The 27,214-nt window shown below is 47.7% G+C and overlaps 1 protein-coding gene across 1 annotated transcript in view; it reads right to left on the minus strand.

Annotated features, from left to right (window-relative positions):
• GLDN (gliomedin) overlaps positions 1-27,214 on the minus strand; it is a 65,602-nt gene that overhangs the window by 1,856 nt on the left and 36,532 nt on the right. Inside the window, exons 3-9 of the mRNA XM_007455518.1 lie at positions 19,104-19,121; positions 18,629-18,736; positions 8,365-8,502; positions 5,945-6,073; positions 3,201-3,284; positions 2,978-3,103; positions 1,284-1,434 (exon numbers count right to left, since the gene is read on the minus strand). Coding sequence (XP_007455580.1) covers positions 1,284-1,434; positions 2,978-3,103; positions 3,201-3,284; positions 5,945-6,073; positions 8,365-8,502; positions 18,629-18,736; positions 19,104-19,121 — 754 coding nt within the window. The remainder of the gene's footprint in view (positions 1-1,283; positions 1,435-2,977; positions 3,104-3,200; positions 3,285-5,944; positions 6,074-8,364; positions 8,503-18,628; positions 18,737-19,103; positions 19,122-27,214) is intronic.

Below are 27,214 nucleotides of genomic sequence, written 5' to 3' on the forward strand. Positions count from 1 at the left end.
CCCTCTTTCTTAGGGTGGCCAGTCCTCCTTTGGGCTCATTTACCCCAGAGCTCCCCTCCTACCACCCCATGTAACAGCGGTCCCCGGGAGCCACAGGATTGAACGAAAACAAGTGTCACAGAAAGGAGTGTGTCTGGGGAGAGAGGGCCTCTCAACGGGAGGAGGGTCAGCTATCTTGTTCTGTTAGCACAAGATGCTGTCCAGATGACGAGGTGGTGCAGAACCCCAGTAGAGGGTGGGTAAGAGGCACAGGAGGGGATGCTTGCAGCCACGGCTGACACGTGTGTCTAATGTGGCTGGCTTAACTGCACGATGTACTAGGAGACCTGCCCCGATCCTAGCCTAGCTCTGCAGCACCAACAAGGTTGCTGAAGCTGGATCTCACAGAGGGAGAGAGAGAAGGGACCCAGTCCTCCCTCAAGATCCTTGTCTCTTGTTTGGAACGACGAGGACCATGGCTTTCGTAACACTGGAACTGTCATTTCAGAGGGCGGGTACAGTGGAGGGCTGCAGAGGCTCTGGTCAGCCTTTGCATTTTTAATGAGGACATGGAGGTCATAGGAGGCGGAGTCTCTCCTCTGAGGCCACGAGTAAGTAGGCAGGAGAGTTGGAACTTGAGTTCACTGCTCTCTTGATTCGCCCAAGATGACCCGCTTCTGCCTCTAAAGCCCAGAACTCAATTTCTTCCGGAGCCATGCAGACAACTTTCAGCAATTCTTGTGTGAAGCCAGGAAGCTTGGGCTGCTGCCCTGGGCACTGACTACCTGTGTGGCCACCTCCCCTCCCCGTGGGAAAGCGGAGGGAGCAGGGGAGGTGGCCTGGCGAGGGCTCCGTCAGGATGACAGAGCGATCTGAAGGCGGGAACCCTGACTTTGCCTTGCAGTCTCTAGTCCTCGGTGATCTCAGCCGTGACATGAAATTCTTCATACCCAACATTTTTCAGAGCAAAACTGATTTCAGGGTATGATACCTTCCTGCTAGAGGGAGCTCTGGGTTCCGCTGCTTCCTTTCCCAAAGGATGAGAAAGCTCCTGCTGTTATCACTCCAGGCCTCCTTCTCTCTGGTCTGACCTTACTCTTGGTGTCCAGACCAGCAATAAATGCAGATATGGGGCTCACTCATCGTGTCCTGTGGTTCATTTGGTCAGCAAACCCTCACTGATCTCTGGCTGTGTGTCACCCCTGGGGACATAAAGATGATGGAACCACAGTCCCTTCCACTAAGTCGTTGAAGGATGGGCTGTGGGGCAGAGAGGAGGGTGCCAGGGGCCCCAGGGGACTCACCTCACTATGGTGTTGGAGCCTCCTTTGTGGTAGTAGAGAGAGTTGTTGTGAACGGTGTGCCCACAGCCATGGAAATAGTGCGGGAGGTGGATGAGCGTGTAACTGCCATTCAGCAGTGAGGGCTGGTCCTGGAATTCCTTCACCCTGAGGCCTGCAGGAGGGAAGCCAGCGAAAGGCAATCACAGCTTGGCAGTGAGTTGGGGGAGGAAGTTAAAAGGACGGAAGGTGAGAGTGAGATGTCCTGTAAGGGTCCTTGTCCACTTTCAAGAGTCTCAGGCTCTCAAACTCAAAGGCCAATTCTCTTCTATGGATTCCCGAACCATCTTTTTTTTAGTTTTTTTGTTTTTTTTTTTAACATCTTTACTGGAGTATAATTGCTTTACAGTGGTGTGTTGGTTTCTGCTGTATAACGAAGTGAATCAGCTATATGCATACGTATATCCCCATACCCCCCCGCTCTTGCGTCTCCCTCCCACCCTCCCTATCCCACCCCTCTAGGTGGTCACAAAGCACTGAGCTGATCTCCCTGTGCTATGCGGCTGCTTCCCACTAGCTAGCTATTTTACATTTGGTATTGTATATACGTCAGTGCCACTCTCACTTCATCCCAGCTTACCCTTCCTCCTCTCCGTGTCCTCAAGTTCATTCTCTATGTCTGCGTCTTTATTCCTGTCCTGCCCCTAGGTTCTTCAGAACCTTTTTTTTTAAGATTCCATATATATGCGTTAGCGTACGGTATTCGTTTTTCTCTTTCTGTCTTACTTCACTCTGTATGACAGACTCTAGCTCCTGCCACCTCACTACAAATAACTCAGTTTTATTTCTTTTTCCGAACCATCTTTTCAACATAGTAACCACAGAGTTGGCTTTGATCCTCCCAGGAAAATGGCATCACCCTCTCCCCTACAATTTTATAACATTTTCTATCAGGCTGACATAGGCCTGTATCGGGAAGAGCACTGTGCAGTCACCTTCTGCCTCTTGCACTCCACAGTGGCCATGCTGACTCATGACCTGGTTCTTTCCTTTTGAGCCACAGAATCCTTCTCAGCTGGTCATCCAGGCAGTCACTGCCAGCTGATGTGTGAGCCTTGATGAAATGAAGCAGCGTATCTCAGCTATTGCTCTGACTAGTAGGTATGGCCAGGCCTCTTCTGGCATGGGGCCACTGCTACTACCACTGGCAATTCCTGACCACATTCCTTTGGGGCAGTGTGACTAGGGTCATGCGCAGATGCAGCAGACCTGCAAGATGACACTTCACCCTCTCCCCTGGGCTCTCTGCCCACGGATATCTTAGAAAAGTGGCCAAAAGTACTCTCCTTAAAGAAAGATAGACCATGCAGAAGAACTTGTCTCCGACATTTCTTCCACATTACGGTTTTGGGGGTTTATAAACCCATAAGTCATAATGCTATTTGTTTCCTTCTGGACACTTTGCTGAAAATTGGAATAAGCTACACTGAGGGTGCCCTGGTCATGTCCCTGTGACCTGAACTGCAAGGCTTGTCACCAGTGTGCTCAACTGAGAAAAGTATTCTGCCTACTCATTTGGGCTTTCTAAAATGAAGAGCAAGTCTGTTACACCAATTAGCAGGGACTTCAGACACAGAAATAGGATAAGCCTGAAAGGAGGCAACGGATGAAAGGTACAATTACGACACAGATATGGATCATCCGCCAAGTGAAAGCACCTGAAAAATGTTCAGTAACCCAGATCCGTTCATCACTCTTGTTAGCAGACTCTCTTATCCAAGTCCCAAACGTCTCTTTAACTTTCAAAACTTGTGTTGGATTTCCAATGGACGTGATCATGGATTCTACCAAAAGAAGAGAAAGGAAAGTTACTCACCTACCAATTATGACTTTTAGCCACCTGATTTCTGAATTTTAAAACAGGATGCTTTGTTTCTGTACCTGCTTGCAGGGAATGGTGTTCACTGACTTTCTCATCAGCTTTTCCAACCAAGGTATCATCATTTGGCACAGCACACGTCTCACCTAAAACAACAGCAACGATAATCAGAGCAAACTAGTTGGCACAGTGAGATATATATAGCTTTATAACTGGTTACACAACCTCGGTCCAGACTCTAGTTCCATAAGCATCCTTTACAATAGGCTCACCGAGGTTTTTGCTTGCTTGCTTTTAAGCACCAAGTCACACACTTCCAAATTTTTTCCCCTCCCTGGGGAGTTTCCAACAAGCGTTCCATGACAATAGTTGCTAAGATACTACAATCAGGAAAATGTCACCTGAGTCAGCCATCCAAGCCCTGAGCAACCTGGGAGAAAGACAGGCTTCCTGACACGTTCCTGGTCCCTCTGGGCCAGTGGGAATCTATCACAGTCTGCATTTTTCTGGAGGGATTTTCACTTTCAGGGAAGCTGATGAGGATGAGGGAGCAGTCTCATGACGGGATGACCCACTTTACCCTGTCTTCCTGAACTGCCAGGGAGTAGAATCACAAAGGAAGAAGGAGCCTAGAGGCGGCCCAGCACAGAGAGATTTGAGCCCCTTCCCACCCCATTTCCCACCTGTTCCTGCATGAAGGCCTGTAGGACCCAGGTCCTTGAGGGGCACCTGATCCATAGTTGGTTTGAGGCTACAACTGAGCTCAAATTCATCCTCCTTGGCTTGTCATTGTTCCCCTTGGCATAGGGGCTTAATTCAGACCTTTGGTGGAGAGGTGGCTCAGGGTGGCAGAAGCAGGACAGGAGGCAGGGAGGAATATGGTCATTGTGAAGACGAGAGGGAGTGGACTGCCTGGGGGTAAGGACTCCCTACCCGGGGGCAGGTCGGAGCAAGTCAGGCTTTCTGAGAAAGGCCAGGCCCACTTCCCTAGACAAGTTCTGAGGATTTCCAATCACCCTGTGGTTGCTTGATAGAAAGGAGCACCTCCACTGTCACTAGGGAAACTCACAGAATATACTAGAGAGGTTTCTTTATCGGCAAAATAAGGAGGCAGGACCCTCCGTGGTCTCTAATCTTCCTTTAGCTGGATGAGCCTGTGTCTCTCTGAAGCCCTTTGTCAGCCGAAGAGAGCAGTCTCGGGATCTGTTAGACTCCCACCACCACCACACAATGCTGCCGTCCTGGGTTTCGTCTGGAGTTTCCGCTTAGGGGCTTGGGCTTTGCACAAGAGGGGGACAGAGAGACCCTCCCATTCTTAGTCTGAAGAAAAGGCCCTCATTAAGTCATGTAGCACCCACCAGCTTCTAAGGCTGTGGGAGCGGGACGGGGGTTAAAGAAAGGGAGTTGGAGCAGGAGAAAGGGTCAAGTTCAGAGGCCGGGCGCAAGGAGGACTCATTTCCAGGAGGAAGAGTGGAAGATAACGGCCTCGCTTGTAAAGCAGTTTTCACAACACTGGAGCCCACCCTCTGCAGGCCAGCCTCGTGGTGGGCAGGCGAGGTGGAGGACAGCGCCCCTCTCACGGCTGACAGAGCCTCTGGCCAATCAGAATTCCCAGAGAGCAGGGCAGACCTCGCCTCGCTCAGGGCAAGGTTCCCACTGAGCTCACAGTCCAAGGGAGGCTGAACAAAGGGTGATGCTAATGGAGGGGGTGGCACTGACCCGGGGCGGGAGCAGCTCTGCGGTGATTTAACAGCCAGATAACTGCTGGGCAGGATGTAGTTAGGCTCCATTTACTGGGGGTGGTGACATCTTTGAAAGCTCAGATTCACCCACTCTGACTGCTGTGTGTGCTCCCCAAATGTCTTCCAGAAAGAACAGTGCACCAGACAGAACGAAAGACTGTTTAAGAAAGTGGCAATGAAATCCACAGCAAGTGACAAAGAAACTCCAGTCAGGACCCTCCTCTCTGCCAGGAAGCAAGGCATCAAGTTGTGCTTTCTCACGGCCTAAGTTAGGTGAATTAGTCCCTGGTCACCACTGTGGGGAGGATTTCCCATTAATATGGCCCTTGATTTCTCCTTAGCTTTCAACCCCATGGCCACCCCTGTAACAACTGGCCGAAGAACAAACCATCCAGGCCTGCCAGAGATCAGGTGTCCCTGGGCCTTGACTGGCTTATTCTCAAAATGTGGACTTCCGTCTCCGAAAGGAAGATGCTCTAAGCAGGGGCTTTACAAGCAGGCACATCTGGGTTTGAATCCGAGCTCTGTCACTTACTAACTGAGTGACCGTGGACAGGCTATGTAGTTCCCTGGGGTTTCAGCTTTGTATCTGTAACCTGGTAAGAATACGACTCCTATATCATAGGACTGTTGTAGAATTAAATGAACTGAGCACTTAGCCCTGTGCCTGGAACATCAACATTAGCGGTGGTGATGGTAGTACTGGGGTGTTGTGGGAAGTTAGCCAATCTGAATCTCCCCATCATCTCCATCTCCCCAGCATCAGTCAAGCCCTTCATGCTCCAGGGATGGCGGATCTGGCAGGGAGGAGCAAAGAGTCTGGTGCTAAGTGAAGGGAGAGGGATGAGGCCAGGGGGTGGGAGGCCCAATTCTAAACCTGCCACCAGTCCTCACCCCAGACAGACTGCTCAGGCCTCCCAGGAACGTGTTGCAAGGGGGGGGATACTCGCTTTGGGAAAAATTTCCCTCTGTTTAAAAGAAATCTGGTCACAAAGCCTGGGTGAAGCCTGAGAGTTTGGGATCATTAACTGAAGAGGTGGTTCCCTGGGGCAGGGGTGGGTGACCTGGGCACTGGCCGTTGAACACGTTTGGCTGACGAGGGCCTTTGGATCTTCTGCTTCCGGGGGGCCCTGGGGGACCCGGAGGGCCTGGGGGCCCAGGTGGGCCGGGTGGGCCTTGGTCACCTTTGGCACCTGGAGAAAGAGAGAGAGAAGCAGGGATGGGGGTTGATTAAAGGGCCATTGGCAGAGATGGGCTTCACACAAGGGAGAAGGGGACCCAGCATCTCCAGGAAGGCTTGCTGAGTCCCCCTTCCCAGACACAGATGCCCTCCAGAACCTGTTCACAGAGTCGAGGGAGCACCCACAGCCGGTGCTGAGTTCCAAACAGGTGCCAGGAATTGTGCTAGGAACTTTATAAATCTCCCCCCCTTTGTCCTTCTCAGCCACTCTGTAAGATAGTATCAGCGGTTTCTCAGTGACCCGAGTCTCAGGGAAGTTCAGTGCTTTGCCCCAGGTCACAAGTGGAATAGAGCTGGGACTCACCCTTAGGGGTGTCTTGCTCCTAAGCTCATCCATTTTTCGTTGGCTGATGCTGGGAAAGCTCAACCCTGACTACTTATTAGAATCACCCCAGGAGCTCAAACACAATTCTAATGCCTGGGCCCCCTCCCAGATCAATTAGATCAAAATGGTGGGGAAGCTGGTCATCTGTATTTTTAAAAACTTCCTAAGATCTTTTCTTCCTAAGATGTTTTCTTCCTAAGATGTCAGGTATGAGAAACATGCCTCTATGTGGTAGAAGAAATCAGGGGCTCCTGTCCTGCTTTGTGACCTTGGGCAGGCAGCTTAACCCTCCGAGACTGGTTCTTCATTTCCAGATTGTCTCATACGCCCTGTCCTGACTTGTGAGAATCCACTGAAGTCATCGGGGTGAGTGCTCGGACAGTTGGATTCTCTACACATCAGCAGGTGGAATCCCTACACACTTCCAGCTTCAGGTGGCCAGTGTGGGTACAGCCCTTTGCAGGGGCCATTGGTTATGGAACTTTCATAAAGATGCCGCTAGGCTGGGATGTTCAATCCTTTTGTTCTACCCTCCTTTCCTGGGCTGACTGGTGATCTAAGATCTCTTTAGCTGCCTCTTCCCAGCCCCACCAAATAAGCACTTTCAGTTGTTTTGGAGTGGGCAAGCAGGGGTCACAGAGGCTAACAGTGGGTCTAAGCCCACTGTGTAAGGGGCAGAGATCTGCAGGCAGGGCAAACACAATCCAACCCTCCTATTCCTTCTCTGCTCTCTGGCCAAGAGGACACACTCAGCTCTGGCCTGTTCTCTAGAACTGGGGTACACTCAGAGATGTTGCTTTCCTGAATGGTTTGTGGTCACCCTCACTTGTCTGGTAGTATAGGGGAGTGTGGTATTCTGGATGTGTAGATTTCCCGTATAACTGAGTATAACATGACCTTATATTTTCAAAGTATATTCACATATATATGATCCTGTCAAAACACTTATTACACTTTACGTATTTGGCATGGCAACTTCCCTGTCTGTTAAACAAAGCATGCTAAACCTAATTTGATCTTTCCTTGGTGCTTTGGTCTTAGCACAGTACCTGGCAAATAGCAGATGCTCAATAAATTTTGAATGGCTGGATGGGCAACTGATTCAGGGTCATTGTTCTGAACATCTATCATCCTAGCTTCTTGAGGACAGATATTATGTCTTAACTCATTTTCATATTCCTATTTCCAGCTACTAGCAAAATCCCTAATTCATAAATGGTGTTCTCTGATATTAAAAAATGCTTATTGACCACATTAATAGGATAGTTACGTTTCTATGGTATAAATGGTCTCCAAAGTGGTGTGCTTTTAAAATTCTTCTGCCTCTTTCTGTGCCATGACCATCAGCTGTCGCCTACTCTTTCCACCATGTAATTGTCTTTCTGAGGCTTGCTGTGCCTCCACCTCCTCCCCCATAGACAGCAATTATCTGTTTTTAACCTGGGCTGGAAACCAGAAAAAGAAGATCAGCAACGATGTCTCCCCCCAGTTCTATGTCAAAAGTCTTAGGATAAGGGCCTGAGGATGGCTCCAGCTCAACTCTGAAGCCGTGCTTTCTGTCTGTTGAACTCTGAGGTATTTGAAATTTCTCGCTTACTTGTCTTGTTCTGGATTGGGCTGGATTGAATAGCTATTTGGAAAAAGGAAGCTTCCTTCATCCGAAATCCATCCAGCCATGACACTCAGACCTGCATTATCTCAACTGCTCATGCTTAGATATCAGATTTGGTCTCACCAACTTTGGGCTTACATGCATGGTTCTCTCCTTGTTGAAAGCACAGAACTCTAAAACATGCTGAGAAACAGATGGGCACATAGGCAGCTAACGAGAGAAGACCCGGAGCAGCCTTGGTACTAGAAGCCAGGCCAATTTCTGGGCCCATTCACCCTGGGAGAGAGCCTGAGCGCCAGCCCCTTACCTGAAGGAAGTACATCATTAGACACGTCCCCTTTGTCTCCCTTGTCACCCTTCTGCCCTGCTGGGCCCTCGTTTCCAGTCAAGCCCAGCTCACCAGGGTCTCCCTTTGCCCCTGGAGTTCCTGTGGCTCCAGGTGGCCCTGAGAAAAAAGTGATGTATTAGCCTGTTGTGCAGGAAGTTCTGGCACACTAACTACTTTGTAGTACACTGTGCTTTGTGTTTTGAAGGTGAAGTAGCTTCAGAAACCACAGACATAACACTTCATGACCATTTCAGGACAGCAGCATGTTCTCAATTCATGAAAGAACAGTATCTCCAGGTGGTTCTGCTGAATTCTTTTTAGAGACTTTTGGCTGGGCCAACAGGTTGGAGAGGAGTGAAGCCCTAGAAGGACAGTGGCAGCAAGAGCAGAAAGAAGGTAAAGCCTAATTGGAAGTCTGCCCTCCCCCACCCCATGCCCTCCTCACCCCAGCAGGAAGGACTTAGAACTCACAGGGGTTTGTTTGGCACCATAAGGGTGGATGTTGTCCTCTGCATTACCTGGTATATTCCTCACAACATTGGAGTGGTAGGCTGGCCAGTTATCCTTACTCTCATTTTATAAAAGTCGGAACTAAGGCCTCAGGGGTTACAATTGATGCTAAGTGAGAAGCAAAAATCTTGATGCCCCAATGCCCTTTTCTGTGACATTCCAATGCAAAATGCTAATTTTAATCAAAGTAGCAAAACAGGTAAAGCTGCTTTAGGACAAGCATTACAAGGGATGGTGATAGTGTGAACAAAATATAATGGAGAAAATCTCTGTCTCTGCTCACAGGGAGGCATCACTATAGGAACTACAGTCCTACCACCCACAGCTAGGAATAGACAAGATCTATGCAGTGACTCATCTCAGCATTGTACTACAGCAGCATAGTATTCTGATGCCTGGGAGAAAGGAAGCAAACAACATGCATAATATGATTGCCTCGGCTCATAGTAGTTTCCACACAGCAGCTCAGGGAGGGGGAACCTAAACAAAGCCCACCAATTTCACTGAGGTGAGGAGACAAAAAGTAGAGTTTGGGGAGATAAGGGTGGCTAGGATTCATGAGACAGAATATGAGAGAGGGGGTAATCATGTAGAAAGAGCTCTGGAGAACTTCAGAGGTGTTTCCTCAAGTCTTTGTCAGAGTAATAGTCTGTGCAGGGTGAAAATCTACAAGGTAGGGAAAAGAATGAAAAGAAAGCCACTCACTACACAACTCTCAGAGCTTGCACAGGGAAAGGTTCTCATTCCCACCAGTCAAAGCAGAGAGATCTCAGAGAATGGTGCGCTGTTAGGTCGAGTCCTTGGAAAGTCTTCTCTTAGTAGTGAGGCTAAAATAGCCCAAGAGTCAAGGCTGCTGTGGATCTATCATAACAAAGCTTAAAAACAAACTTCAAAAGGATTAAACTGAGCAGAAAGTAGTTTAACTACCCAGCCAGATGTCTCTAAACTGCAGTTTAAACTACTGAAAGTAGTTTAATCATTTAGTCAATGTAATGTAGCATATTAATTATTTAAGCAAGAAAAAAATTATATGACCATCTTGGTGGAGGCAGAAAAGACATCTGATAAAATACAACACCCATCCTTAATAAAAATTCTCATCAAATGAGGAATAGAAGGGGACTTCCCTGGTGGTGCAGTGGTTAAGAATCCACCTGCCAATGCAGGGGACACAGGATCGAGCCCTGGTCCAGGAAGATCCCACATGCTGCGGAGCAACTAAGCCTGTGCACCACAACTACTGAGCCTGCTCTCTAGAGACTGAAAGACACAACTACCGAGCCGACATGCCACAACAACTGAGCCCGCATGCTGCAACTACTGAATCCCGTGTGCCTAGAGCCTGTGCTCCACAACGAGAAGCCGCTGCAATGAGGAGCCCGCACACCACAACGAAGAGTAGCCCCCACTCGCCACAACTAGAGAAAGCCCACGTGCAGCAATGAAGACCCAGAGCAGCCAAGCAGCCAAAAACAAATGAATAAATAAATTAAAATTTATGGAAAAAAAAGAGGAATAGAAGGAAACTTCCTCAGTCTGAAAAAGGGCATCTATGAAAAAACCTACAGCTAACATCATCCCTAATGATGAAAGACTAAATGATTTCCCCCTAAGATCAGGAAAAAGACAATGGTATCTATTCTCATCACTTTTATTTCACACTGTACTGGAGGTTCTAGCCAGTGCAATAAAGCAAAGAAAAAGAAATAAAGGCAAACAGATTAGAAAGGATGAATTAAAATTGTCTTTATATGCAGACGACATGATTATTTATGTAGAAAATCTATAAAAAAGTTGCTAGAACTCATGAGCACCTAGGCACACTGAGAGGGAAAGTGATTACTTACTATTGTGCAAAGGTATTGCCAGATATGGATCAGTTAATACGATACCCTATTGCAGGGATCATTTGCTCATTTTGACAAGAGCCTCCTGGAGATACTGCTCAATAGAGATATTTTTCAAAGGGGCAGAGATTTCAGGCAATAGGGAAGAGCCAGAGGCAAGTATGAGTGCAAAACTTCAGTTTCTCTCAACCTCTTTAACCAAGAGGGCTTAGCATTCTTTGTTTTTTCTAATTACCTTGCCAGTCCCAAGCCCCTTCTTATAGGTTCTGGCTGAGTGACTGCCCATTCACCCCTCTCCTGTGCCCCATCAACTCGGCCAAACCCCATTCTCCAGTTGTCATTCTGTGCCACTGCAACTGTCCTCCCCCCAGATTTAAGACCAATTCTGAACCCTACCCGCAACTTCCTACCAGCCCCATAGGATTCCTATACAGCTGTCCCAAGAGAATCATAGAATTCCAGATCAGAAGACACCTTAGGACTCACTTAGATTAACCTCCCATCCAACCCTGAAAGCCCCTCTCCACCACCTGACTGGCTCCTTTCAAGCACTTGCAGCAATGGGGAGGTTATTATATCACATCACACCACAGATCGCGCTGGAATACTATGCACTGCCATCGGAGGCCATTATTCCCTAAAACATACATCTGGAGCTCTTAGCAGCTTTCCTTTATGCCGAGGGAATGATAAGGTCTTCCAGATTCAAGGCACCCTACACAGACCATCCCAAGGAAGTCAGCAGTATATGAAAGAAACTTAAAGTGTTGATCACTGTTAAAAAATGTGGTGAACAAAGAAACATTCACTAGATTTCAGCCAACCACTAAAAAAAACAACTCAGTGGAAACCACGCAATTCAGCTGTAGACGGGGGTCAGAAGCCTCTGGTTCCCTGCCTCTGCCAGGGGTGATCTTGGGTGTCATCTTGCACTGATGGAGTTGCTGGGGACACAGTGGAAGAGGATGTGAAGAAGAGCAGGGACCTCTCTTAATCAGGGACCTCTGCATGAGCACACGTTCTTTTGTCAGTATTTCAAATAGGCAATTTAGCACATTATCTGAAGGACACAAAAGAGAACGTTGCCATAGTGTCCAGCCAGCACAATGCACCGAGTATAACTGATACCTTCTAAAGGTGTCACATGACCTACATTCAGCAATGCTCAGGGAAATGGTATCTTCTAGTTACTTAAGGGGTTTCTTTTTTCAGGCATTTATTCTAGTCACAAAGAGCCTCTCTGCATCATCGTTTGATTTCCCCTTCTTTTCTTTTATTCCTTCCTCTTATGCATTTTTCCCCCTTTCTCAAAAAGGCAAGGTGTGAAATAGAAAAATGTTCATACTGTAATGCAGCTGTTACAATGCAGCCTGCACAGGGGCAGGTGTTTAAAGCTCAGGATATTAAGGACTTTTGCTTATGGATGTATTCTGACTCTCAGCTGTGTGTGCATGATAAGTTTTAAGCTTTCATTAAGAAAGGGTAGGGGATGTTTTGACTACGTACCGTCTTTGCTGCCTCCGCAAAGTTTTCCCTTGTCTTGGCCACGCACTGGCCATGGTGTATCAGAAGTATACCGCCACCTCATCAGAGGACTTGAATGTGGCACTTTCTACCTTCCCCTGACTCAGCTCTGCACAGGGACACTGTTAAACATTGTGTGGCCTGGACCCTGGTATTGTTGTCCCGTGATTCCTGGCAGGCTTTGAGTCAGCACATTCTGCCAGGAAAGAAAGGCCAGATTCCTCTTGCTTCGCTCGGGCGCTGGATGTGGCTTTCTGCTATTTTCCTTCCCCAGTGGCGCCCACTCAAAACAAGCTGTTTTCCCAGCTTTAGAGTTTGGGGTTGTGTGACCAGCTGGGGTCAACGCCATCATCTTCACTGCAAGGGGTGAGGGAGGACATCTTATTTTTGGCAGGACCATCTGTCACCGACTGAGGCAGAAGAAAGGGAGCCGAGGGTGTTGGGAAAAACCCAGACCCAAGACTGGGATGAATAAGGAGGAGGGCGTTTATTTCTGTTTTGGTGGAGATTCGATTCTTAGAGAAGACACTGAGGCATTAACTCTTGAGTGAGAAAGTGAGAGGCAGATGGAGAGAAAAATAATACTTGGTTTTGAGGCATAGCACGTCAAACTTCGAAAAAGACGCTAGGTGCAAAATTGACAGCATGTAAGTCCAATGCTTCTCTCTAAATCTAAGTCGGTGTTTTCAAATAAATACAGGCATTTCCACTCAGATTTCCTTCCTCACCCTTGGAAACAACAACAACAAGAGTAATATCTAACACTAACATAGCACTTGCTATGTGTCAGGCCCTATTCTAAGCACTTTATATATATATTAATTAATTTAATCTTCCTTACAACACCATGAGGCTGATTTTATGACTGTTCTCATTGTACAGATAAGGAAACAGAGTGATTAAGTAACTTGCCCAAGTGCACACAGCTAGTAAGCGGAGTATCTGGGACCCAAACCAAGACTTCAAGCTCTGGCTCTGGCCTGCCGTACCCTTGTTCTTAGCATCCCTAAGGTCAGACATTGAGGGTTATCTTCATATTTCAATATCCTGGAAACAACTGTTGGTCTAAAGCTCTAAACTCTGGTTTCGTCAGGTTAGTCTTCTTCTCAAGAGCCCGCAGTGGCTCCCAGCAGCCTCCAGCAGACATGGAGCTAAAGGCCCTGACCTCACCCCAGGCTCACCCGGGTCCCCTCTTATACGCAGGGGCAGTCTCCTTAGAAGTTCCTCCGAGCGTGGCCTTTCTGTTCTCCCCGCTGCAGTGCCTTCCCCATCTCCCCTCTGTTTGTCTCCAAGATGTTGATCACACTTATCTCTCTTGTCCTTTACACTTGTCTCTACTGTACAATCCGTCCTCTACACTGGATCCTATTTGTTCATTATCTGCACAGGAAAGTTCAGATTTTTCTTCCGGCAGTGTTCTCTGCTGTGTAGTATAAAGCATCTTCATATCAGAATAACCAGTTATTGAATTCATCCTGTATATACACTATATCTTCTCTTTCAACAGGACTGTAAGCTCTTATGGACAGAAATTATGTTCTATTCTTCTCATTCATGCATTCCTTCATTTTTCACTCATTAATTATTTACTGAGCCTCAGCTGGGGTTGGCTGAGAACTATGCCAAGTAATAGTCTCTCCTTCATAGGCAAACACTAGAGCAGGCTGTTTAAAAACCGGAAGCCATGCTAGAGTTGTTAGAAGACAACCTCCTTAGCGTACAGAGGAGACCAAGGCCCAATGAGGGACTGACCCGCCCAAGGCCTCAGAGCTAGTCGGGGGTTCGAGGCAGGTGCTCCCGGAACTCCTTTCCTGGCTCCCCTCTGCCAGGAGAGCAGGGACCATTCTTTCTGCCTGACAGGTTAGTACTCATTGAACTGTGCGTTCCTGCACACGTCCTGCGGGCCTCTCTGAAGGGCTGGCGCTCTCCCAACCTCCCGGGAAGACTCAGGGTCAGACTCAGCATCATCCTTCGACAATTAACAGCACGAGCTCCTGAGGCCCAGCCTTCCTTCCCTCGGCTCCTGCTAACGCCGCTCTCACAGCTTGGGCCCAACCCCCTCGAGCCTAGACGTTTAGTGCAGTCGTGTTTAAGAGCAGGGGTCCAGGAGTCAGAGAGGCCTGGGTTCAAATCCCACCTCCTCCACTTATTAGCTTTTGGACATTGGACAAGTTATGTCCATTAGTTCAACCATGACTTGATTGCCCTCTTTCGCTGATTGTTCCAGGCTCTGGAGGTTGAGTCTAAGCGAGAGTGACATGGCCTGGTTCTCACGGACCTCACGTTCTCCCTAGGGAGTCAGACCATCAGCATACCAACAGGCAACACTGGGAGAGAATTTCAGCGAGGGATATGTTATTGGAAAAGAGCAGGGAATGTGACTGAGTTGGTGAGGCAGGGGCCAGACAGAGGTCAGGGACGATCTTGAAGAGGAGGTGACTTATAAGCTGAGATCTGCTCTGTGGCAAGGGCTGGGCCACAGCAGTGCAAAGGCCCTGGGACAAGGGTGGGCCTGACCTGTTTGGAAAACAGAAAGATAAGGTTTCTTCATCTGGGAAAAATACGGCTGGTAAAAATACCCATCTCCCTGGGGTTGTTGTGAAGACTAAATGAGGTGAGTGTAGAGAGGACTTGGTAGTGTGCCTGACAGTAAATGTCAGCTATTTACTATTGTCCAGAGGATCACTGCTAGGGGGCACGGTCCAGCCTAACCCAGTCCTATCTCTGTGGAACACAGTCTCTTTTTCCTGATTTTGGCAATAGCACTTGTTGTTCCCTCTTTCTGGAATGCACGCCCACTCCTCCCCTCTCCCACCCCTTGCCTGGCAAACCACTAACGATCCTGGAACTCTCAGATGAAATGACGGCCCTTCGTTCTCCACAGCCATGACCCTGGCCCAGCAGGTCACATCCTGCATGAGTCCCTGTGGCTGACAGAGAGACCCCAGACCACTAACCTGAAGGCTCTGGAAGGGCCTGGCCCCCGCCTCCCATCTCACCTTGCTGCACGCCCCCTCCCCCAGCTGCCCCAGCAGGGCCTTGGCAGGTGTGTGCCCTCCACCTGGGCCACCCTCTGCCTCACCCTCATCCCTCAGGTCTGACTTCAGATGTTACCTCCCGACTCGCCCTCTCCGCAACTGTAGCTTATAACACCCTGTTCTTTCCTTCAAATGTGCACCTCACATTGTGATTACAGATGTATTTGTGTTGACTATTTATGTCTGCCTCCCCACCAAAGATGGAAAGTTCCACAATAGGGGTTACGTCTATTTTGTTTCCCCACTAGTACTTGGAACCCTCTCAATAAGTATTTGCTGACGAATGTTCCCATCCTCTCCTGCTGTTCTTCCTGCTGCTCAGTCTGTCCTTGGCCTCCTTTGCTGGCTCCTCCCCTTCTACTTGGTCACTAGATGCTGTTACTTCTCAGGGCTTGACCCAGGCTCTCCTCTGCTGGTAGCTCCCTCCCTAAGGGACTGCACCCTGGCCCACAAGCCCATTGCCTTGGGTGACACCCTAATGTATACCTCTAGCCCCTGGGACTTCTCCAACTGCACACCTGCATCTTCAAGGCCCCCCTCCTCCTGGATGTTTCAAGGCATTTCAAACGCAGCACATCCCATGCTGACCCATGACTGTCTCCCTGGACCTGAGTCGGTCTGGGGCCCCTCACCTCAGGGAAGAGCAGTCAGGCAGGATGAAAATATCACAGTCAGTCCTGGTGACCCCTTCCCCTTCCTTCTCATATCTACCTTCCCCCAAGTCCTGTTGATTTCACCCCCAAGTATCACTCAGCTCATCGGCCTTTGCACACCCCACCCGCATCCCTTCCGCCCTCCTGCTGAGTAGCTTCTGCCCTGTTTCCCTAACAGCAGCGCCTGTGCGCTCGCTCCAGTGTGTCCCCCACCAGCAGTGGCGGGGGTATTACAGAAAGGCAGATCTGATCATGTCACTCTCCTACCTGAAACCCCTTCGTGGCTTCTCATGGCTCCCAGAATAAAGCCAATTCCCCTCCGTGGACCTGCCAGCTCTGGTCCCACCTCCCACTCCCTGAAATTCTGTTGATTGCTGGGTGGGATGGGAATCCATCCTGGGCTCAGAAAGGGTCAGGGGAGGGAAAGCATAGCTGTGTGGCTTTGGCAGGGTGACGGGACAGTACAGCCCTTGCTCTGGCGTCGGATGGTCCAGGCTAGAGTCTGAGCTGGCCAAGGGCTGAGTAATGCTTCCAACAACCTATTCATAGAGCTAGCCTTTTCAAAACCTCCTCTTTTCCCTCCTGCAGGCTCCTTTGTGTGGCTGCCAGGGAGGTGTGCAGGGCAGGCGTCTGAGTACAAACCCCAGTTCTTAAAATGCTCAGGGCTAACCCGATTTGGTCTTGTTACCTCTCTGGTTTCAACTTGACCATGCTCACCTCTCATCCTTTCTGTCCGGCTATGCTGGCTTCCCTGCCACTCCTCAGCGTCTGCAGGCACACAGGACTTACAGGCTCCACTGGAACCCTCTCCCCCAGACAGTCCGCCACCTGCGCTCTTCTCTCCTCCAGGTGTCTGCTCAAAGGTCCCTTCTCAGGGGGATCACCTGGCCTCCCAGCCTACAGTCACGCCCCACCCTACACACTTCCTATCCCTTCCCCTTGCTCTATTTTTCTGTTTAGCACTTAGCACCGTGTAACAGACAATATATTCTACTTATTTATCTTGTTGATTGTCCATCTGCCCAGACTAGGATGTCAGCCTCATGAGGGCAGAGATTTTGTCAGCTTTTTCATTTCTGGATCTCCAGCATCTAGAATAATACCTGCCACATAAATATGTCTTACAGAAATAAATAGACTTTTTCTTTTCTGCCCTCACTGGGTTATGGGCTGCATGCTAAGCATATCTCTTCAAGGCTAGAGATCTGTCTCAGACCTTTTTGGAGCTACCCCTTTCTCACCTGACCCACATCCAGTGCTGCATGATGGTCCCTCCCCCTCACTGTTGGCTCTCATAATACTCATTACTGAATCCTCAGGAGTGGATCACATTTCTGGGGTCTTTCTGGGATAAACCAAGTGCCTGAACACTGACGGTCATCATTAATTGATGCTGATATTCATTTATAATTATAGTTATTATCTGACATGTAAGGGTCCATTCTGCTCTGCAGTTCTGGCTGTAACTGCTGGACTTCTGGGGACGGAGCTGACATGGGCTGCGTGGGCCCATTTCCACAGAGGCTGCCCCTGGGAACACAGGTATGCAGGCTTTTGGCAAGTGGCAGAGCCTCTCAACAATTTTCTCCCTTTCCACTGGCTCTCACTCAAATTGTTTAAGAGCAGAAACGCTGGAAGGGGTTCCTGTGTTGTCTGGAAGAGTTGTTCTAGTGGTTCTTCTAGCCTGGGGCCTGTCCAGGTGAGTTGGGGCAGTGTAACCAAGGGATTGAAAATAGATAAGAGGGTTGGTGGAGCCTCCACCCTCAGCTGTGGCTAAGAACCACGCCTTCCTTGAAGCGTCCTGAGGAGTCTCTAACCCCTGCCCTCAAGCCTCCACTGTGCCATGTGCCAGCTCTCTTCAGGTGACTCTGCCCCGGCCTTCCCCATGGACTTCCCAGGACTGGTGCTCACAGCCCCTCAGAACTCACCCTGCCCCAGCCTCCAGCCCCCAGACCCTGCCAGGCCTTACCTGAGCCCCTGCTGGTCACTGCTCCCTGACACATCTGACACCTTGGTGTTTCCAGGTCTTTGCTTGGGTGGTGGCAATGCCATCACTCACAGCAGGGCAGAGGAGGTCTCTCAGAGATGCCAGCCACATCTTCTTAAGTGTCCTGTGACCCCTGGACAGGAGACCCTGACAGCTGGGACCACACAACCTGAGTGTCAGCCTGGATGCTGCCTTTCTACTCAAATCATTCTAGTGATTCCTCCAGCCAGGAAAACCTAGAGGTCAATAGCAGTCCACTGATTTTCAGTCAAACACAAAAATCTGCTGGGCAGGAGGAGGCAGTGAGAGGGTCGGGCAGGAACGACCCTTGAGAGAACTTGGGGTACCAGCACAGACAGCCTTCACAGCCCGTGTAGTGTCCCTCCCCAGGACTGCTCACTCCTGCCCCTTCCATCTGTCTGTCTGCATCAGAGCAAGCAGAGGAGTGGACATCAGCTCTCAGGTATACTGCTTCTCTCGGGCAGACTGGATATAAATCTTATCAGGGTTGGACCAAAGAGAAGGCCCTTGCCGCCCCAGAACACAGCAGCTTCCAGGCAAGCATTAACCAGCCTTGCATTCAGAGATGCAGCACTTTTCCCCCACTGCACCAGCTTTGGTTCATCCAAAATGCAATAATGGAGACAAAAAACAAGGAAATGAATTAGAAGAGTGACAAAATACCCATTTTTCCTCTTTTTCCATTTGCTCCTTTTTCGCCTTTTGGGCCCTGGGGACCAGGCTGTCCATCTGATCCGTTGTGTCCTGGTAACCCACCGATTCCTGGAGGTCCTGCATCAAAACACGGGAAATGGGAACATTTAAAAAAATCTTAACAGAAGTTAACATGACTTCCTTTAGCCAGTGAAACTGGCCAGGCATTGACGCCTCTTCCAGATCTTCTCCTGCTTCTTCCTTTCCTTCTCTTCCTTCCCTGCCCCTGCCTGAAGCAGTGACAGGTGGGGAATGGTGACAGCAAGCTCTCAAGTGGGAGGGAACAGGAGAGCTGGCGATTGGGGCAGAGAGGAGGGGGACACAGTGATAGTCAAGGCTGCCTTCAGACTCTTCTTCCTTCCCTGCCTCAGTCCCTTCCGAGTGATCCTGGGGAGCCAGCCACCCATATCCTTCCCATGAACTTGGAAAACCCATGGGCTCTTACCTGCTGGGCCAGGTGGTCCTACAACAGAAAAAGAAATTTAGATGATAAACCACAGATGGAAGAAAGTGAAGCCAACACCACAACCCAAAAAGCAAAGAGCACCTTCCCCCTCTTAAAACGTACTAATCACCTATGGGCCCTAAGGAACCACCCCATGCCTTTTATTTAGAACTCAGTACATTTGCCCAAAGATTCTTAAAAACAATTCAACAAAGACCCGTTTGCCAATCAAAACCACTTTTGCTTAAGTTCCAATGGACTAAGAATAATTTCTAAGTGGCTTCACTACAGACTCATAAATCAGTCATCTCTCAAGCAATCAACTTAATTAAATGAGGTTTGGTGACAATGTGGGTGGGCACTAGTGCAGCCCTGGCACAGGTACGTGTCAGGAAGTGCTGCTTTTGCATGGCTGAGATCCAGCTGTCCCAGGAGCAGCCCCAAACACGCTCATCCAGCCAGCCTGTCTCTTCTAGGCCACCAAGGGGAATTGAGAGCAGAAGCTGGTTTGCTTGGTTTCTATTTTGTTACATAAAATAGCCTGAGAAAACTCGAGGGCCCAGATCAGGTAACAGATACCTTTCTTAGTGTGTAATTACCCAAGGATCTAAGGGGTTCACGTGAATAATTTACACATAATCTTAACACAATAATTTTGCTTCCACAAATAGTCTTAGTGTCAATTATTCCATTTAAGCACTCGGACAAGCCAGTGAGGTCGCAACATGAACAGTTGAGGGTCTTTTGTTTCTCCGGACCACATATAACAATCACCAATATTGGAGTGGGTAGGTCTTTCTAAAGATCCAAGCCTGTGACTCTTCAGAAAACCACCATTTATACTGATGAACCTAGTGGCAGGGCAGGAATAAAAATGCAGATGTAGAGAATGGACTTGAGGACACAGTGGGGGAAGGGTAAGCTGGGACGAAGTGAGAGAGTAGCATTGACATATATATACTACCATATGTAAAATGGATGGCTAGTAGGAAGCTGCTGCATAGCACAGGGAGATCAGCTCGGTGCTTTGTGACCATCTAGAGGGGTGGGATAGGGAGGGGAGGAGGGAGACGCAAGAGGGAGGAGATATGGGGGTATATGTATACGTATAGCTGATTCACTTTGTTGTACAGCAGAAACTAACACACACAACATTGAATAGCAGTTATACTCCAATAAGGATATATATATATATATATATATATATATATATATATATATACACACACACACACACACATATATATATATATATATATATATATATGTATACACACTCACACACACACACACACACACACATATACATATATACATAAAAGAAAACCACCATTTACTAAGCACTTCTGTGTGCACCAAAATCTTCCCATAAGTAGAAACCTTGATCCTTGTGTCTGCTGTGTTTACAGCCTATCTGAGGAAGGTGAATACTTTGAAACCACAATGAGATGAGGGAGCTACAGAGAAGCAAACCCCTACAGAGGTACCGGGGAAGTTTGGGCACATGGCAGTCGGAGAAGGCCCTCAGAGAGAGTGAGCCTTGAGCTGTGGCTCTGAAGACACAGTGGCCTGAGATGGCTGCAGGGGTGAGGGCTGGGCATCCCATGCAGGAGACCAGCTGGAGAAAAGGTACAGGGGTGGGAGCTTGCGTGATTCAGGGTGAGAGAAAGGAGGAAGAATGGCTCAGCTGGAGTGTGTAGAGATGAGGCTGAAGTGTATACTTGGCAGAGGGATGTGGGGCAGCAGCACTTGAAGACCAAGTGGAGGGGTGTAGACGGTATGTGCAAGGCAGTACGGAGTTACAGTAGATTCTTAAGCAGCGGGGGATGACACTGATATCAGCGTGTGTTTGATATCCTCTCCGTAGATGGATATGGAATAGAACTAGGGAATGAGATGAGAGAGAGAAAGAGACAGGGAAGGAAGGGGGTGGGGCAGGGAGAAAATATCCAGAGGCTCTTTGTAGTTAAAGTTTGGGACAAGGTGGTGGATAAATGCGGTTGGTGACTGTAGAGTTCTAGAGGGAGCTAGACATTCGAGAGGTATTTCAGCAGAAGAATGGGCAGGACATGTCCATGTCTGATTGGGTAGGAGACAGCTGAGGAGGCCTCTCAGACGACTGAGCCTGGATACTGATGAGCCTATTTGACAGACATGAAAACTTTTGGAAGAATAAGTGTTTGAAGGTATGCTTTCAATACATACAGTCCTATGTTGGGCAAAAATGATTTGCTGAAAACGGCATGGCATTTTCTAGGGTCAGTGTAGCCTGTAGTCAGTGTGGTCAGTTTACCGCCAGATGGCACACACAAGCCCTGGTAAGGAGGTGATATGGCCCTTTGAGAGCTGTCAGAAGAAATCAATCAATCGTCAGTCCCGACTGCAGATGGAGCCAAATTCAAATGTGCAGATTGGTAGAAAAAGGTAAACAAGCAAGAATCAACTGTATATAGTAGGTTTCAAGAGTTATCATGGAGGGATAAACTGGGAGATTGGGACTGACAATATACACACTACTATATATAAAATAGATAACTAATAAGAACTTGCTGTAGAGCACAGGGAACTCTACTCAATACTCTGTAATGATCTATATGGGAATAGAATCTAAAAAAGAGTGGATATATGTATATGCATAACTGATTCACTTTGCTGTACAGCAGAAACTAACACAACATTGTAAATCAACTATAGTCCAATAAAAATTAATTTTAAAAAAAGAGCACAGTCCAATAACCATTTCCATGCAGTGGAGTATTGGAGAGAGGTCCTGGCTGGAGCTGTATACTTAGGACACATTAGTTATGGCCAAGGGTATCACTATGATGAAGTGTTTAGATTAGGGTTTCTTGACACTGACCTGAGATCCTTGATATGCTATGGCTACAGTTTTTACACATTTGAGGCCACAAAATCAACTAGAATGCTTGTAAAAATGCAGATACCTAGGTCCCATCTGGAGATTCTGATTTGGTTTGGATTTAGAGTAAGGCCCAGGAACTGGCATTTTTACCAAACACCACAGGTGTATGGGATGCAGGTGGTCCTGGGTCCTCTCGACCTGATGTGAAAATTTTCTGGGAAAAGAGTCAGTCACTCTCCTTAAAGGGGTTCCTGACCCTAGAAATACTGGGAGCTACTAGCCTTCAGGTAAGAGTGAAATGTCTGAGCCAAATTTGGGGATGTAGAGAGGGGGACACACCCCATCTGGAGGGAGGCAGGTGATAGAAGAAGCACCAGGAAAGAGAGATGAAGATGGAGGAGGGAAGCCAGCAGGTCTCATGCCGTGAAGCTAGAGAATTTCAGAAGAGAAAGGATGACAAATGGTTCCAAAGAGCTCAGGAGCAGAGTGCTACAGTGATGATGACTGTCCCAATATCCCGGGATGCCAATTGGGCTGCTCACAGCCCCTTACACCCAGAAGAAGCCCCAAATATAAGTCATTATAATAATGTCAAATGTCAAATGTGTGCCTACTAGCTATTTAGCAAACCATCTTTCAGAATTTTTTTTAGCTCCTGACCCTTCTCCTCTTCTGGAATAACAGACCCTCTAGGAACACATGTGGGCAGCCACGTTCATGTTAACACTGTACGCAGGGCTGTTTCCTGGGCCTGCCAGCAGTGCAGCTACACAGGACTCCACGCTAAGAAGGGAGCTCCCTGCTTGGGTTTAAACGCTCTGCAGTTGCCGTTTGGACATCCTTAACCATTTTTTCTTTGAATTTGTGCTTTGTAAGTGAAGTCTGATGGGACAGTGGAGCATGGCCCAGGGGCTTTGAGTCTTGGTTTGTATGTGGCCCTGCCTCCTATCTCCTCCCTGCCTCCCTAGGACAGATTTTCCCCTGCCTGCTCCTGTGCCCCTTGACGTGTCCTCCCCATTCCCTGCCCCATCAGTGACTGCTGCCACCTGCCACCCCAGTGGGGGCCCAGGCTCGAGTGCAGGGGAGGCTAGCGTTGGGTGTGTGCCCTGCGTGCTTTTGTCCCAGGGAGCCCCTGTGCCTGTGAGGGTCTGTACTCATGCGGTGAGTAGCCCATGCCTCAAGGAGCACGACATTAAGTAGCAAATAAAAAGCCCCGCCATGGCAGGTCAAGAGAGGCTGTGGAAGAAAGGAAAAAGCCTTCTTCCTGCTTCATGAGCAAGGGACCCTGCATTTTCATTTTGCACTGGGCCCTGCAAATGATTGGGTGATTACCCCACCCAACACTCCTAGCTGGAGTTGATTAAAATTGGGTAGATACATGATACGAGCTGAACCACTTAGATTTTTTTTTCTCCTTGCAGTCTAAAGTTGACCCACAATGCCCTTACTTATGTAAAGTAGAGGTCTGTGGATGGCCATGCACAGTGAAAAATGTCAGTCTGCAGAGAGAAGAAAATGAAGGAGAGAGAAGCAGAGATGAGGGACTGGGTGTCTGCTAGAGAGTCAGAAAGGCTGAGAGAGGAGCTGTGTGGGTTCTCAGTGGCTTTCCAGTTCCTGGCTCCAGCTCACTGGGTCAGGCTGCTTCCCCTGCCCTCCTGGTCTGTCTGTGAGATACCCTTCTGTCTCATGAGGCAAGCTTTGTTTTCACCAGACTGGGTTTCATTGTCATCTTCCTGGACCCACAGACAGATTGCGTTTCCCTGCCTTCCTTCCATGGTGGGGGTGGGGAAGTGAGATATCTCCAGGCCTGACCTGTTAAAGCACCCAGTGGGTGCCATCCTTTGTTCCCCTCTCCTCCCTTGGGAGTGACCCTGGCGCCTGGTGCTCAGATGATGGAGCTACAGGATGGCAGCACTTGGACCTCTGAGTCCCCAGAACTGCCTAGGAGAGTCACCCAAATTTCGCTGGACTTTGTGGAGTGGGAAACAAGCCTTTGCTGTGTTAAGCCGCTGAGATTTTAAGGTTTAACTGTTACCAGAGCATGACCAAACCTAGCTTGACAAATACATCCCTCTATCTTTTTAATTATTTATAATCTCTCACCCGCTTTTCCTCAGATAAGCTCTAACAGGTCCCTGCTACAAGCAAACAGTAGAATCTTAATTGAGACAGGATATATAGGCACCAGAGTTATGGGGAGTGAATAATAAAGAAGTGTAAGTCTCACTTCCTGTCTTCAAGGGCAGGCGCTGGCCAGTGGCTAACGCTACAGGCTTCTGGAAAACCTGACTCCTTGGATCCTCCCACCACAGCCATTCCAAGTCATAGGAGAAGATGCTTATTTCTAATTTCCTTTTAGTAGCCTCCCTTTTCAGCCTGGGTTGGTGTCAGAACTGATGTTGCCTGACCCAAGTGACCTGCTTAGCACATCAATGACCACAGAGGAAGTGGCTACACATTTCCCAAAGCCTTGCCGGTAGAGGAAAAGAAGAAGCCAAAAAATCCAAATAGACTTATTCTTGCAACAAAAAGAATAAAATACATAGGCATAAACCTACCTAAGGGCACAAAAGACCTATATGCAGAAAACTATAAGACACTGATGAAAAAAATTAAAGATGATACAAACAGATGGAGAGATATGATATATTCTTGGATTGAAGAATCAACATTGTGAAAATGACTATACTACCCAAAGCAATCTACAGATTCAATGCAATCTCTATCAGACTACCAATGGCATTTTTCACAGAACTAGAACAAAAAAGTAGGGAAACACAAAAGACTCCGAATAGCCAAAGCAATCTTGAGAAAGAAAAACAGAGCTGGAGGAATCAGGTTCCCTGACTTTAAACTATAGTACAAAGCTACAGTAATCAAAACAGTATGGTACTGGCACAAAAACAGAAATATAGATCAATGGAACAGGATAGAAAGCCCAGAGATAAACCCACGCACATATGGTTACCTTATCTTTGATAAAAGAGGCAAGAATAAACAATGGAGAAAATACAGCCTCTTCAATAAGTAGTGCTGGGTAAACTAGACAGCTACATGTAAACGAATGAAATTAGAACACTTCCTAACACCATACACAAAACTAAACTCAAAATGGATTAGAGACCTAAATGTAAGGCCAGACACTATCAAACTCTTAGAGGAAAACATAGGCAGACCATGCTATGACATAAATCACAGCAAGGTCCTTTTTGACCCACCTCCTAGAGAAATGGTAATAAAAACAAAAATAAACAAATGAGACCTAATGAAACTTAAAAGTTTTTGCACAGTGAAGGAAAACATAAACAAGATGAAAAGACAACCCTAGAATGGGAGAAAATATTTGCAAATGAAGCAACTGACAAAGGATTAATCTCCAAAATATACAAGCAGCTCATGCAACTCAATGTCAAGAAAACAAACAACCCAATCCAAAAATGGGTGGAAAACCTAAATAGACATTTCTCCAAAGAAGCTATACAGATTGCCAACAAACACGTGAAAGGATGCTCAACATCACTAATCATTAAAGAAATGCAAATCAAAACCACAATGAGGTGTCACCTCACACCAGTCAGAATGGCCATCACCAAAAATCTACAAACAATAAATGCTGGAGAGGGTGTGGAGAAAAGGGAACCCTCTTACACTGTTGGTGGGAATGTAAATTGATACAGCCACTATGGATAACTGTATGGAGGTTCCTTAAAAAACTAAAAATAGAACTACCATATGACCCAGCAATATCCTGAGAAAACCAGAATTCAAAAAGAGTCATGTACCACAATGTTCACTGCAGCACTATTTACATTAGTCAGGACATGGAAGCAACCTAAGTGTCCACCGACAGATGAATGGATAAAAAAGATGTGGCATATATATACAATGGAATATTACTCAGCCATAAAGAGAAACGAAACTGAGTTATTTGTAGTGAGGTGGAAGGACCTAGAGTCTGTCATACAGAGTGAAGTAAGTCAGAAAGAGAAAAACAAACACCGTATGCTAACACACATATATGGAATCTAAAAAAAAAAAAAGGTTCTGAAGAACCTAGGGGCAGGACAGGAATAAAGATGCAGACGTAGAGAATGGACTTGAGGACAAGGGGAGGGGAAGGGTAGGCTGGGATGAAGTGAGAAAGTAGCACTGACATATATACGCTACCAAATGTAAAACAGCTAGCTAGTGGGAAGCAGCTGCACAGCACAGGGAGATCAGCTCGGTGCTTTGTGACCACCTAGGAGGGTGAGATAGGGAGGGTGGGAGGGAGACACAAGAGGGAGGGAATATGGGGATATATGTATACGTATAACTGATTTGTTATACAGCAGAAACTAACACAACATTGTAAAGCAATTATACTCCAATAAGGATGTTAAAAAAAAGTTAAATTATTAAAAAAAAAAAAGAGAGAGACATGTTCCACAGTGTTCACTGCAGCACTATTTACAATAACCAGGACATGGAAGCAACCTAAGTGTCCATCGACAGATGAATGGATAAAGAAGATGTGGCATATATATACAAAGGAATATTACTCAGCCATAAAAAGAAGTGAAATTGAGTTATTTGTAGTGAGGTGGATGTACCTAGAGTCTGCCATATAGAGTGAAGTTAAGTCAGAAAGAAAAACAAATACCGTATGCTAACACATATATATGGAATCTAAAAAAAATGGTTCTGACGAACCTAGGGACAGGACAGAAATAAAGATGTAGACGTAGAGAATGGACTTGAGGACATGGGGAGGGGGAAGGGCAAGCTGGGACGAAGTGACAGAGTAGCGCTGACATATATACACCACCAAGTGTAAAGCAGATAGCTAGTTGGAAGCAGCTGCAAAGCACAGGGAGATCAGTTCGGTGCTTTGTGACCACCTAGAGGGGTGGGATAGGGAGGGGGGGAGGGAGACGCAACAGGGAGAGTATATGGGGATATATGTATACGTATAGCTGATTCACTTTGTTATGCAGCAGAAACTAACACAACATTGTAAAGCAATCATACTCCAATAATGATGTTAAAAAATAAAGAAAAGAAAGTAAGGCCTGGTTCTGCTGCCATAGGAAGAGCTAGTGAAAGATGCAACTTCATAAACCTGATATTTCCAGGCCTGGAACACCTCCGAGGTCTGTAGTCTTGACTCTTTCCTACTCCTGCTCCCAGCAAGGACTCCCTGGGGCTCACGATTCATGCCAGCCACAGCTTCAGTGCCAGAGAGGAGCTCTGGCCAGAGTGGGGGGGG

Source organism: Lipotes vexillifer, unplaced genomic scaffold (genome assembly GCF_000442215.2).
Source record: "Lipotes vexillifer unplaced genomic scaffold, Lipotes_vexillifer_v1.1 scaffold24, whole genome shotgun sequence".
Lineage (NCBI taxonomy): Eukaryota > Metazoa > Chordata > Mammalia > Artiodactyla > Lipotidae > Lipotes > Lipotes vexillifer.